The 13,078-nt window shown below is 34.2% G+C and overlaps 2 protein-coding genes across 2 annotated transcripts in view; one reads left to right on the forward strand and one right to left on the reverse strand.

Moving 5' to 3' along the window:
• The window catches only part of Pdk (pyruvate dehydrogenase kinase), a 43,016-nt gene extending 42,535 nt beyond the window's left edge, over nucleotides 1–481 (reverse strand). The window contains exon 1 of the mRNA XM_019046676.2: nucleotides 230–481. Coding sequence (XP_018902221.1) covers nucleotides 230–332 — 103 coding nt within the window. The 5' untranslated portion in view covers nucleotides 333–481. The remainder of the gene's footprint in view (nucleotides 1–229) is intronic.
• Nucleotides 482–597: 116 nt separating this feature from the next.
• Nucleotides 598–11,910, forward strand: LOC109033858 (uncharacterized). Its single transcript, XM_019046677.2, has 4 exons — nucleotides 598–885; nucleotides 1,764–1,914; nucleotides 2,854–3,002; nucleotides 4,830–11,910. The coding sequence occupies exons 1-4, from the start codon at nucleotides 828–830 to the stop codon at nucleotides 4,928–4,930; spliced, it is 459 nt and encodes a 152-aa protein (XP_018902222.2). The 5' UTR covers nucleotides 598–827; the 3' UTR covers nucleotides 4,931–11,910.
• The last annotated feature ends 1,168 nt before the right edge of the window (nucleotides 11,911–13,078 follow it).

Consider the following 13,078-nt stretch of genomic DNA (forward strand, 5'->3'; position numbering starts at 1 on the left):
TCAATATTTCAGATACACACGATGAAATGTGATAAGCTATTCCTTCATTATGTGTTGTAAACCTTGGAACAAACATTGTGGTTGAAGCTTGGTGAAATGGAAAGCAATGTTAATTGTGATAAAAAGTATCAATATGCAAACGATGATAAGAGTTAATGCATTTGATACACATAAAAACAGGAATTCGTTTCTATGTGTGCTGAAGGAGGTTGAAAGGGGGAAAACTTACCAAAGTCAATGAACTGTTTGATGGACAGAGGGGATGGGTTGAATTGTGAATAAAAATCCAACATTTTCGACAGTTTGTTCAGTCGCACGAAAGTTAGCCGCATTTTGAAGGATTGATTTCACGCACTTCACGACACAAGCTTCTCACATTCACTGAATGACTTTTCTGGGAAACAAAAAAGAATAATAAACACTGATGAATGACCTTCTACGGCAATTCAACTAACTGATTTACGTTATCAGACAGCGGAACGTATTCACTTCAAAACACTCCGAATGATTGATAAACAGCAGCTGCGCTGATCAAAACATGGCTGCTGCCCCTAGCGGGGATTTTTACAATCTCTATATCTACAAATCAAAACAAAACCTCATCAATTTTTCAGATATCTGCAGTTTCGTTGGAAATTTTTCAAACTTCATTATTTTTATGCAATGCTGTAATGGTTCTAGCATAAGTGACTTTTACGTTTGTGTTTAATAATGTGCCACACCGAATTCATAGTCATGTCACTTAGTTTCCATGTAGGACTTGAATGAAGGTACAAGAGCACTGTAGTTTTTGTGTAACAGACAACGACTCTACAAACGGCTAAATCATGAAAATACACATTCTAGGGTTCATTTTATGTTTCATCCTGCAATTTCGCTCATTTTGTAAGTACTTTTAAACCATCTAGTTCTCCTAACATGCATTTGATCCACGAGAAGACACAACCAATTTTTTTATTACCCTTGAAATTTTTTTCTCAAATGCTCGTTGAGAAGTTGCAGGTTTTACTTTATCACAATTTCAGACTCGTGTAATCAATTTCTTGAGTAAAATGTGAAATTGTGCAGATGACATGTCTAAAACACTTTGGTACTCTCTTGAGCATCAGATTATCACATTACTTACTCACATTACGGTGTCTAACCTCTTAGTTCAGCATGTAGAAAGTGAAGTGTCCTTGGACGTAAAATGTAGTCTGGTCCAAACTTGTACTGCTCTTGGTCCGATGCGGATCCTTAGTTGCGTAGCCATACTTTAAACCTCTACTCAGTTTAACATGCAATCGGCGTCATTCATGGTCCATGCAGTAAACTCTCTTAACGGCTAATTGTGGATTCCCCGTCATCTAATCTCAATTCATGATTGCTTCTCCTTAAGGACTTAGAAAATGCAGTTTAAAAAATTATGAGTTACACTCCCTCAGACCATCATTGTAACATTGGTAAAAGATCAATTTTAGGATAATCTCACAAGACGCCCTCGATCTTTCGGTACTTGCAAGGGGGTACCCACTATTTATTTCGTTCTTGTAGGGGTTCCTCCATTTCATAAGACTTGGCACGTTATGTGGTTGGTAATTTTCTATACTTCTATGCTGAATCACCAGCCGCTGTTTTGTTTAAGTTTTGTCCTGAAATATAATGTATGCACCAATAATTCAGCAATCTTAGCATGCTTACCAGTCTGCTGTGTAACAATTAAATGGTGTCACCTTTTCATTCTTGCTCTGTTCCCATTGAAACTGACCTTTTAAAATTTTCAGGCTGTGAAGATTGCTCCAGTAAAAATGGCGACTATGATACAAAGTGTCCTGGAGAGAATGATCCAAGCACGTATGATACGTGTTGCTGGAGTAATTCCACGGTATTTTGCTGTCCTGCAGTGGACCCTAATGCATTTTATATCAATCCTACGTAAGTCCTCATCTAACTTCATCTTTGATTTATATTTTTCATAACCATTAACTGTAAAATTAATAATCTGGTGTCAATAAAAAAAAACCAATTACATTTTATTGGGGCATTTTTTTGTCACTGAGATAAAATTTTGCTTTTTTAAAGTTTCGTCAAGGGCTAATTGGACTACATTTTGCAATTTGGAACTACAAATTCTAGCCCGGTTTAAAAAGAACGTATGTGCCATTAGTTTCCCTATGCACATAAGTGTTTTTCCAGAAGAGCCAGAATTTATAGTTCCAAATTGCAAAATGCAGTCCAATCATAGTAAATAAATTTCAAAAAATCCTTGAACCCTTGCAAGAGAGATCTTTCTTTTCCCCTCAAAAATTCATCAAAGGAATTAAACCTCAGAAAACACTATATTGGAAAAGACGCGTTTAAAAGCGTCATGAATGTCACAAAAATAGGGCCTACATTTGTAATGTCCGTAACGCTCTTTTTTCAGCATAGCTCTTTCTGAGGTTTGATTCCTTTAATGAAACTTGAAGGAAAGGAGAGCTCCTGCAAGGGATGAAATATGTTTTAAATTTTTTACTCTAAATAATTAGTCTTTTCAAAACTTTAAAAAGTCAAAACTTAATCTCTGTAACAAAAAGAAAAAAGGAAAAAAAAATGCCCAATAGTACTTAACAACACTGAAATGATGATGATCACTTTCCAATTTTTATGAATTTTTTTTTTTTTTTTTTTTTAAAGTAAAGTTTCATCTTCCTGTAACCAAAGATTTTCCTTTCCTTTGCTGCAATGCGAACATTGCAAGATCCAACACTGCCTGAACTGTTTCAAAGGTCTGAATTTGAATCTAATGCTTTGCCCAGTTTCTCTGTTTATATTGTGATACTATTTAGATCTACCGTAAGTAAAGATTTCCTTCCTTTATCTTTAATGTTACAGGTGGGCAATGATAATAGGTCTGAGTGTCATAGTATCATGTATAGCAATCGCTGGTTTATTAATTCTATGCTGCTTCTGGTCTCCTTGTCCGTTATTTGATATGTGTCGAATCAAGTACCACTACGATGACATCATAGCATATTCTGATGGTAAGTAATAGTTTTTACATGAATGAATCAAATTAGGTATTCAGAAAGTTTAATTCATGGTGTCAATACTGAGAAAATCAGGGATTCCTTAGGGAATAAAAAAGTTCAGAGAAATTTCTCTTAAAACTGGGAATCGCTTCTTTTAAAATTTAAATGCTAATTTCTATCGTAAACCTCATTTGAGTTTTCTCCAGGTTATCTCTTTACTACAGTCATTTGCTGAACATTGATGAAAGTAATACTGGGTTTGTTAGTGCACTTACAAAAATAAATTGTGGTAAGGAAACAGGTACCTATTGTTATTCGGGTTTCTAATATTGCACCTGAGCCGCCATTATTGACCTCTGAAACCTCCAAATCATCAGAATAATAGAGAATTTTTCGTTGACTAGATCATAAACGTCAGAGACACTTTTGGAATGGGCCTGCTGCAAACTCTTGCGAGAGCAAAACTAAGTTTTGTTTTACACAGAAAATGTCTCAAAAATCAAAATGAGTGCATCGACAAAGTCTGAAATGCACTCCTAACTTGCCTGAGAAATTTGAATATGCGCTGAAGAATCGACTTGAAGATGAAAAAAATCCATATTCATATCTGGAATTCCCAAGGTTCATATAGTTTTTTCCCAAGAAAATCCAGGCAAAGTGGGGGTTTTTGAAAATCAGGAAAAAATCACGGAATGAGGATGGTCAAGAATTTTAAACACCAGGGTTTACCTAATCGAACTAGTAGGTCTGAGCAATTTCTAAAAAGGTACTTAGGTAATCATAAAAATCACTCTTCCAGGAGAAAAAAAATCTTTTACAGGTAATTATGTGCCATATTTTGAGAGGTGTTTTAAAATTTAGTTGAACAATTGGTGCTAAGGAAGTTTTTTTAACAAACCGATTGCGGTAGACGCATGAGTCGTATAAACAGTAAGTTGGAATTTTTTAGCCCACGTGCGTTAAAAATCTAGAAAACTGGAAATCTCAATGCAGAGGGATAAAGCTCACTTGAGCACAAATTGAGCTTGGGTGAGCTTTTTCCCTCTGCATTGAGATTTCCAGTTTTCTGGAGTTTTAACGCATGTTGGCTAAATAATTCCAACTTACTGTCTAAAGTTTATTTAAGCTGTAAGAACCAGATTCATTAAGCCAATTTTAAGATGAAAAATAATTTTATAGAGTACATTGGAAACGTGTTGGGCATTATAAATGGAGCATTCTGGTTGTAATGCAGGGGGTCCAATGTCAATCAAGCTATTTTGTTAGTTAAGCTGATTTTGTGTAATTGAAGAGGTGCAGCAAATTCTTCAAAGCAATAATTAGTCACAATCTCAGTCCCTGAATTTCCTCACCATGCGCAAAAGGAAAACGTCTCAGTTGAGACAAAAATTTAAAAAATCAGGACGGCTTTTTTTCAAACCAATTGTGAATTAAAAATGTTTTTATGAAAAAATTTTCTCTAGTGGCCACAAAGTTTTGGAAGCTAGGGCTTACGCGATCAAGTGTCATCTTTATTCTTGTGCCAGTGAACCCTTTTTTTCTCTCTGGCTCCATCCAAAAATTTTGTCATGCACTTGAATTTATTTTTACAACAAACAAATCGAAAGTTTGGTTTGGCACATCAATTAGTTTGACAGTTGTTGAGGATCCGACATTTGGTCCGTACATCAGAATTTTTTTTCATAAAAAGGAATTCCTTAGAAAAAAAAATCTAAGTAAAGGTTCAAACTACATGGTGTAGAAATGAGCATTTATTTTTCGAAATTTTATTAGCCGTTAGTCATAGCAGACTAATAAGTGACTTTTTTCTCAATTTCTCTTCTTCTATTTTCACTACAGAAAAAGAAGAAGAGCCCCTGAACATGCCGCCGGAAATAACAGACAATTCCAATCACTACTCACCGTGCCACGTTAAGGTGAAAAAAATAGAAATTGTCTGACTTCTTACCTACCGTCCAAAGGAGTTTCATTCTTCTTCTCAATTGCTTCTTGCCAAAAATCAATTTTCAAGGTATCTGCCGGTACCACCTCTTTCTTCATTCTTGAAATTTTGTTCATATTTTGTGATCCCTTTGATCCAGGGATAATACTATGTAGTATCATTTTATTTTTATTTGATTTACAAAAGTCTATTTTTGCTGTAAGTTTTGACAAAAGTGACTCATATCTTACCTTTACTTTGGTCTTACATTTTACAAACAAAGTGAAAGGCTCCTCTCTGAACGCAGAACATCTCATCTTCAGATTTTCCCTCATATTTTAAAGAAATTTTCCGCTTATATATTTTGATAAGTACATTTGTAGATAATTTTTGTCTTTCTTTTTGTATTTTAAGATAATGCTAAATTACTTTTTGCATATCGCTTGTGACTCTGTCTGGTAGAGTATGATACCCACTATCAGGTTGACTTTTATTTTTGGCTTGTTTTGCAAGCCCTCTCATTTTTAATTCCATTTTTTTTTTTTTTTTATCAACGAACATTGCAATCATTTATCAATGTTTATGTGTGAAGTTCGAATCCCAAATTTGCTTTTAATTCTTGAAACTTTTCAACCTTTTTGAAAAGAATCAAAATGTGGGTGATAAGCTTATCTGTCGCAATTTGCATATGAAAACGCTTCGCTCAACGTTGCAGCTTTTCTTTGAACCTCACAGATTTCTAGTAAAATTAGGTGGAAAAATCTAATCAGCTACTAAAAATTGCAATGACAAACGCTGGTAATGAGTGTTGTGTTTATCTTGCCGTTCCTCTATCCTATTTTAAAATTGTGATTTTATACTCCCTCAGGCAAAAGGAATAGCACTATCCATCCAGTAAGGCCTTTAAGTCCTTTATATTGTCTATTGATATTAAAACAAGAGCAAAAATTGACCTGCTTCCTGTAGTCTTAAGGTATTTGTAAGTACTTAAGTGTTGATATCATCACTGCAATACTTTACTTTAAACGAGAAAGCCTGTGATTAGAATGTAAGTAATAGTTTTTCTCTCTACATCAGTGACTCTCAGCCCCTCGCTCTGAAGATTCCTTTTAGTATGGTCTCACTCATCAACAAGACAAAAGTTTTTATTTCTTTTAGAATGTGTTGTATAGCAATGGTTAGGAGTTACTTTCTATCATTTTTGTCACGGAGATCAAGTTCTACATGAAATTTCGATGGAGAAACATGTATCATAATGTCAATTTGGACGTTGTCTAAAAGTCCACCAAATTCTGTCACTCAAATGTGACTAAAAATCATTCTTAATTAGTTATGATTGTCTCCGCTAGGAACATAAGACTAAAACATCCATTTGATATGCACCCAAATGTAATCCCTTTGACGGAGATCTACAGTGCAGAGGATGAGAAGATCTGATGTATGTCTAATTTATCATGTACTTTTTTTTTGTTACCAGGAATTACTCTTACATACTTATATAGGTTGTATGCCATGAAATTATCTATGTTTGCTCCTGTGCGGTCCTGTCCATAAGATCTTAAATATTTAAATTTTTCATTTTTACAATTATTTAATTTTGATATCTTTTAAAGTGATAGTATTATTGAAAATAATGAGTTGCGAAGATAGAATAATTGGTAAATAAGGGGCTCATATTTTCATACTAGAAAAAACAAGCCATTCCTATACATCATGGGTAGTAGAATTACAGATTTCCATCCCTTGATTTCTTCACTGAAGCGCACTCAATATTTTACACTGCAGCATGAGTAACCTTACATTGTAAAGACAGGTTACTGATCTTCTAACAGTAAAAGCTTTCTTAGATTCTGCAATTGCTTGAAAGAAAAACCATTTCAAAAAGGTGTTTCACAACAAAATATTGTTAAGCTCCATCAATATTCATCATTGCACTAGGCACCGTTTTCGATGTGTTTTTGAGATGGCCTAAGTTGCATCTGGTTTCCGTAGTAGTTTTAAAGGTTATCATATTTTCCAAACTTTAAAGTATTAGCATGTATATTTATTTTTGGAAAACAAATTTTTCAGAAGACTTTTATAATGCAGTAGAAATTGGATACATCGACCCTCCAGGGACCGGCCTGATTCAGTCGTTATATCCGATTTTCATTATAACCGATGCACAAATACTCTGAGTCAATGGGATATCAATTACAGGACCGACCAGATCGCTCGTTGCTATGACCGATATGTAGTTATGAGCGATGTTGTAATATCCGATTTCCACTGCATGAAGTGCAGTCTTCTTAGCTCAGGTTTTTTTTGCAAACGTTTGCTCTCTATTTTTCTGTGAAATGTAGAATAGTGAAAAATCGATGGCAGAAGTCGCAAAATGCATGTTTTAGACTGCAACATTGCAAGTCTCAATTTTTCATTTCTTTTTAAAGGATAACTGAATGAACCTGTTGAAATTTTGTGTAAATTTCCTTCACTCGTTACACAAAATTGCAAGGTAAAATTTTGACTGGTTTTCCTCAAAGGAAATAAAACATTGAGATTTTTAAAATGTAGCAGTCGAGGTATGCCTTTTTTGCACTAAGCCATCAATGTTTAGATTTATAGAATACTTCCACTCATTTTTAACCCCTTTTGAAACCGCAATAGAATTTTGAAGCAATCAGTCAAGTCTAAGTGTTCTGGAATGTAGTATCGATGTTGACCTAACATTTCATATACTGTGCAAAACATAGAAATTTTAAAAATTTGATTACAAAGGTTTTGAACTTTGTAGAATTTCCAGGCATATTTTTGCTGATACCATGCGCTCTTTTCATTTTGATAGGCATCCATCGTAAAAATGAAGGATCTCGTAAGAATTTTTTCTAGCATCTTTGACATTTTATCGTATTTTTGACGTTACATTAGTCCCAGGCCTTCCAATATTGAATGGTTCTGCTACTAAATAACATTGGCCCAAATATTTTAATCCACCATCCTGAGACCTCAATAAGTCTTTGTGGCCGTCATAACATGGCAAAAGTTTTTTCAACAAGTCATAATGCTGGTTGTGGTTATTGATGAGTTGTTAAAACGCAATTAAGATCTGAATCAATACTGGAACGGTAGATTTATTTGTGGCCAAGGTTTTTTAAAGTAAATTTTTACAATTTATTTTGATCAGCTATATCAAAATTTTTCTTATGTTTTATCATATTCCCAAAATTGTCCTTGAGGAAACTATCTTTCCAAATCCCTTTGAGGTGACATTACTGTACATATTAATGTGTCAATTCAATAAACATTTCATCTCCTCAAAAAGCCATTTGTGAAGTGCCAGTAAGGATAGATGTCGCCTCTCTGATGTAAGGGTATATCTCAATTTCCTCACAATTCCTTTTTAACGTATAAATCCATGCTTTCTGGGGCTCATAGGGACATTGAATTACGCCCTTACTTTAGAGGAGCGATGACAGGTCCGCATTGTATCTCTGTATATTGTTGGGTAGGCATGTGCCCATTGTATCTGTGTAGGTGGTACCGGTTATTGTATCAACATGTTCTGATCGGCTGCCATGCATTGAAATTTTTATACATTTTTATCCCACGGAGGTGGATTTATTTTTTTACATTGCTTTGGTCTGCAGCTTGATGGCTTGCTCAATTTTCATTCGCTACTTTTTTTCTCTTTAATGCTGGCGATATATGCAGTGTGTTTATGAAATTACTTTCTTTAAAAAAATTCCCTGTTTTTTGACTAGTCTTCGTCCCAAGAGTCATCCTGGCCTTGAAAGAATTATCCTAAATATTGAATAATGAAGTCCCATTTTTTTTTTCTTTTGGACGAATTTTTATTTTTTTCGCCCTCTTACTTTTTTATGAATCAAGTTATACAAATTAGTACATGTTATGTTGCACAATCTAAAAGTTTTGAATTTTGCGACAAGATCATGTGTTCTCTGTTTTTTTATCTCCCGAAACTCGCAGCCTCCATAGTTCATTTTATTAATCAGAACGCTAATTGATGTGGAATGTATCTAATTTTTTTCTCTTTTTCAACTGTCCCAAGATTGTGTGGTAATATTTCCCTCTCTGAGATGCAGCGATTAACTCGATCAATACTTCCACTACTTCCATATGACAAACAAAATCCCCAATGAATGTAATTCTATGTTTAAAATTTTCCCTATTGTAAAAAAAAAATTACGATTTATTGTTGATCTTTGCCCTACAGTATATCAGTCAGTACCTTAAACTTGTAACTTTTCATTCCATGCCACAGTTACCTAACTTTTTGGTTTATAAGCTTGTATCCTACTTTGAAACGGAAATCAAATTTGTGCGCACAGCTGCCAAATCAATACATAGTTTTAAGTTCATAATTTTAAATTTTTAGTACCCAAGTCTCGTCAACACCATGCAGTAGTAATTATATCATTAGGCTGAAAACATTTTTCTCATTTTCTTCAACTTAATAATTTCATCAATAACAGGCATAGTGTTTAATCTTGAAAATTGAGTCAGCTGCGGCATTTTGTCTAAGCACCGAAGACAATGTGCAGCATAACAGGCTGTACCATCAACACTGGAGTATTGCATGTATTGTTTAAGAGATAGCAGTAGTGGTATCTGCCGCAGCGGTTGTCAGAAATAAAAGTGCAAATAATTCGAAATCAACTTTTTTGTACTTAGCCTGTTATTGATGATATGTAAGTGTTTAAGTAATCATATATGTGGTGTAGAATTTAGGAATCAAATTATGAACCATGCTAAACAAGAATCAATTAATTTTCAGGCCTGTACATACCACTCAATTTTCTCTTGAAATTTTTCCTTTTTCATGGTTTTAAATTCTCATGCAATTCAGAAATTTTATTTTGAAATGAAAAAAAGAGGACGAAAAATAATCTATGTCTTCTAGCAAAAGTTAGTTGTGGAATGTGTCAAAAGTTAAGTGACTAGTGTGTATATTGCAGCACCAAGAATTATTGAGGACTCATTTGTGATAGTTTCATGAGATAATAATAATGGACAAAGTACAGAGCCTGCAAATATGCACATGTTGGAATAAAAAATGGAAAAATAGGTAAAACAAGGCTCAAATATTAGAGCACTGTAAATGTTAGGACATTTCGACGAGTTCAGGACGAGTGATTGCATTATCATATCTGACATCAAGTTGCCATTCAATTTCTTGTTAATTTTGTTTGTTTTTGCAGCGTGAAATGTGCCTGTGATGGCTTGAAACCTCCTACCTTTTTAGTGTTTTACATAATATTTTACCCATGTTTTATCCATTCTTTCGTTATATTCTGCCTTGTTTCATGAGATATTTTTGGCCATACATTCTACTGTGTGGTGTGTCGTGGCTTAAAATTTTAGGTTTTTAATCCTCATTTTATTTCAATTTCATCAATTCATATTTTTTGGCGATCAAAAGCCGTAATATTGAGATATCCACCTTTTTCCTCATCGAACGTAAGAATTAAGTTAATTTGTATCTCAGCATTTACAATGAAATTTCAATGGTTGTCATAACTGTAGCATAATCAATATTTTAAGTGCAGTGTATTCGCCGAACTTCAGTTCCTTGTGACAAATTTATCTTAGCTATGAGATGAGGAGAAAATCTAAGTCTTCCTACGAAAAAGTAATAACCAATTTTGGAAATGAAGAGCTATAATTGGTTGAAGTTTCTTGATAGGAATCAACCAACATAAGTTGTCCCCAAATTCTCCTTGATATCTATTTTTTTCTTGAAAGAAAATTATTGTACTGATTCCCTTGAAAATTTCAAGGATTTTGCCCATTGCCATACAGAAAATTCCCTAACATTTTCAATAGAATCAATACGACACTCTGATATTGCAAGAGTTCTTTTTGAAAAATAAGGCTGGACTATGCCCTGCACATTGATAAAAAGTTAAGCTATAAAGTAATAGAGATAATCCTCCTAAATATGTACCAATTTTTGACGAATCGATTATGTTTTGGTTTAAAGCTCTTTGACTCCATTTTTTTTTCTGAGCTTATCATCTCAAGCTTCTGTGTGTTTGTGCTTTCATGTGCCCTTGTCCTACCTCCTTTATTTTTTCCCTTTAATTTTTTTGTCTTGTTTGTACCTGTCATAATTCGTAATAGTTTATTGCAAAATCTGTATTGTTCCCCCATTCAATTTGATTTTCTTGGCATCCTTTATAACTAGAAGTTGTTCCAATGAAGACCATTGAAATTCTATGATTTCTATGTTATCTGTGATAAACATCACTATTCTGCAATGCGAAGGAAGAACGCCGTAAGAGCATTTTATAGTTGCCTAATTTCCTCTGATAAAATGTTTAATTTTGAGGAGGGTTACCTATGGATATTTTTTCTTGAAATTTTCGAATAATTCAGATCTGATAGTTATTAAAATTTGAAGAAAAATATTCTCAGTTTTCCCTGAAAATTCATAAATATCAAAGAAAATTTGGCAACGTCTGAAGGCACGTAAAGCATTTGCGGCCGTTCCAAGGAAAAATAATGAGCATTTCAATGTTGCCGAATTTCCTATGGTAAAATATTTATTTGTAAAAAAAAGTTTTTCCCCTAAATTTTCATGCAGGTGATTCTTTGAAAAATTTCGAATGACAATTTGTGAAAGTTTTTCTTTAAATTTATACGTAATCAGAAAAAATGTTGCAATGTCTGGGTGTTCATATGACATTTTTCCCCGCAGTACTCATCCCACAAATCATCACTTTATGTTTCCCATTTGATCCTCAAATTTACTTTTACCGGTCGATTTTTTGTTGGTTTATATATTTTCTGCGACTAAGTTAATATGCATAATTTTGGAGCAATTTTTGTTCTTTGGCTAATTTAGAAGCTTATGAGTGGCATTCCTTATTTGTTCGCTTGTTGTTTTTATAAATAAGTATTTTTCTTCCTTGTGAATCGACTCTCTCTCTATTGAGTTTGATAGTTTGTAAATTGGACAAATCAACAGAAACATAAATTCCAATTCCAATCATTATATAATGTCGTTTTCTTTTCTCCTTTACCTTCATATCGATATGAAGTGCAAAACCACGTACCTCCATTGCTGTGTTTCAAAATTTCCACTTTTAATTTATTTTCTTGAAATAAGAAAGCCAACTTTATACCTTGAAATTTTTACAGTACAAAATACGTATCACATTGCTGAAATTCTGACCCTGTTGCCTGGGTCAATGATTTGCCTTCAATTGGGCGGATATGCAAAATGATTGTCGTAAAGCACGAATACTGGTATCAGAATTTCGCATCAAGATTACATATTGGGTTGAAGGCGCTCTCCTGTATCGTATCTGAGTTGCCCTGTAGGAAGATATTACCAGAAATTTTCAGAATTTTCGACTTCAAGGATTTGCAAAGGTTTCAATCAAGCCGTAATTTTAAAAAATGCCCGCTGGACATTATTACACGCGCGTTCCACGAATTTTGTTTTTCTCTAAGTCTTATGTCAAAGAGGTGAGACCAAACGTTCAGTTCAAATTATGGTTTTTAAGTCTTCTTGCTTTGGTCAAGGTATTCTCATGCAAGACTGAGAGAGTCCTCGTTTACAAGATCGCAACTTACTCAAAAGCTGTTTTAGGAATTCAATAAGTTTCGCATGGATGAAATGAGCTTTCGACGATGAACTGTGAACAATCAGAATTGAAGAAAAGGTACTTTGTCCTCTGATTCATTTGAGAGGCGTAGAGCGTGGATAGATGGAGCATGAATGTTCCTCCGGGTTTCTACGGGCAATTGATGGCTAAAGGTTTCTAACAGTGTATATGTGAAAGTGTTGGGGGAAAAGTCGAAAAAAAAGTATCACCTATATAATTTTTTGAGGGTCCACGCAGATACGATTCTAGAGACTACCCTGGTAAAAATTGGCAGTAGAATGTGTGTTCCAAAATACTATGGACCTAAAGCCGGCTGTAAGGTTTCCAATAGCCTTTGTAGCCCGCTATACAATTTCTTATAGCCTTTCATAGCCGATGGCGATTAAGCGATAGCCAGACGATAATAGTTTATGCTAAACGTTACTAATTACGGATACTCTGACTTAGTTAGTTTTTTGACTACCGCTCTCTTTTTGTGCCGTAGTATCTTGATTTATTTTGCGAGGAAAGCTCCGTACTTTTGAAGGATGCTTGTCATTCTTAATATGTTGGAGCGC

This window comes from Bemisia tabaci, chromosome 6 (genome assembly GCF_918797505.1).
Source record: "Bemisia tabaci chromosome 6, PGI_BMITA_v3".
NCBI classification, from domain to species: domain Eukaryota; kingdom Metazoa; phylum Arthropoda; class Insecta; order Hemiptera; family Aleyrodidae; genus Bemisia; species Bemisia tabaci.

What these genes read in the sequence shown, in the direction of transcription:
- LOC109033858 (XM_019046677.2), top strand. Translation starts at nt 828, where the DNA reads ATGAAAATACACATTCTAGGGTTCATTTTATGTTTCATCCTGCAATTT. An exon ending in CCTGCAATTTCGCTCATTTT is followed by an intron (nt 886 to 1,763) that starts GTAAGTACTTTT and finishes TAAAATTTTCAG; the next exon opens with GCTGTGAAGATTGCTCCAGT. An exon ending in CATCATAGCATATTCTGATG is followed by an intron (nt 3,003 to 4,829) that starts GTAAGTAATAGT and finishes TTTTCACTACAG; the next exon opens with AAAAAGAAGAAGAGCCCCTG.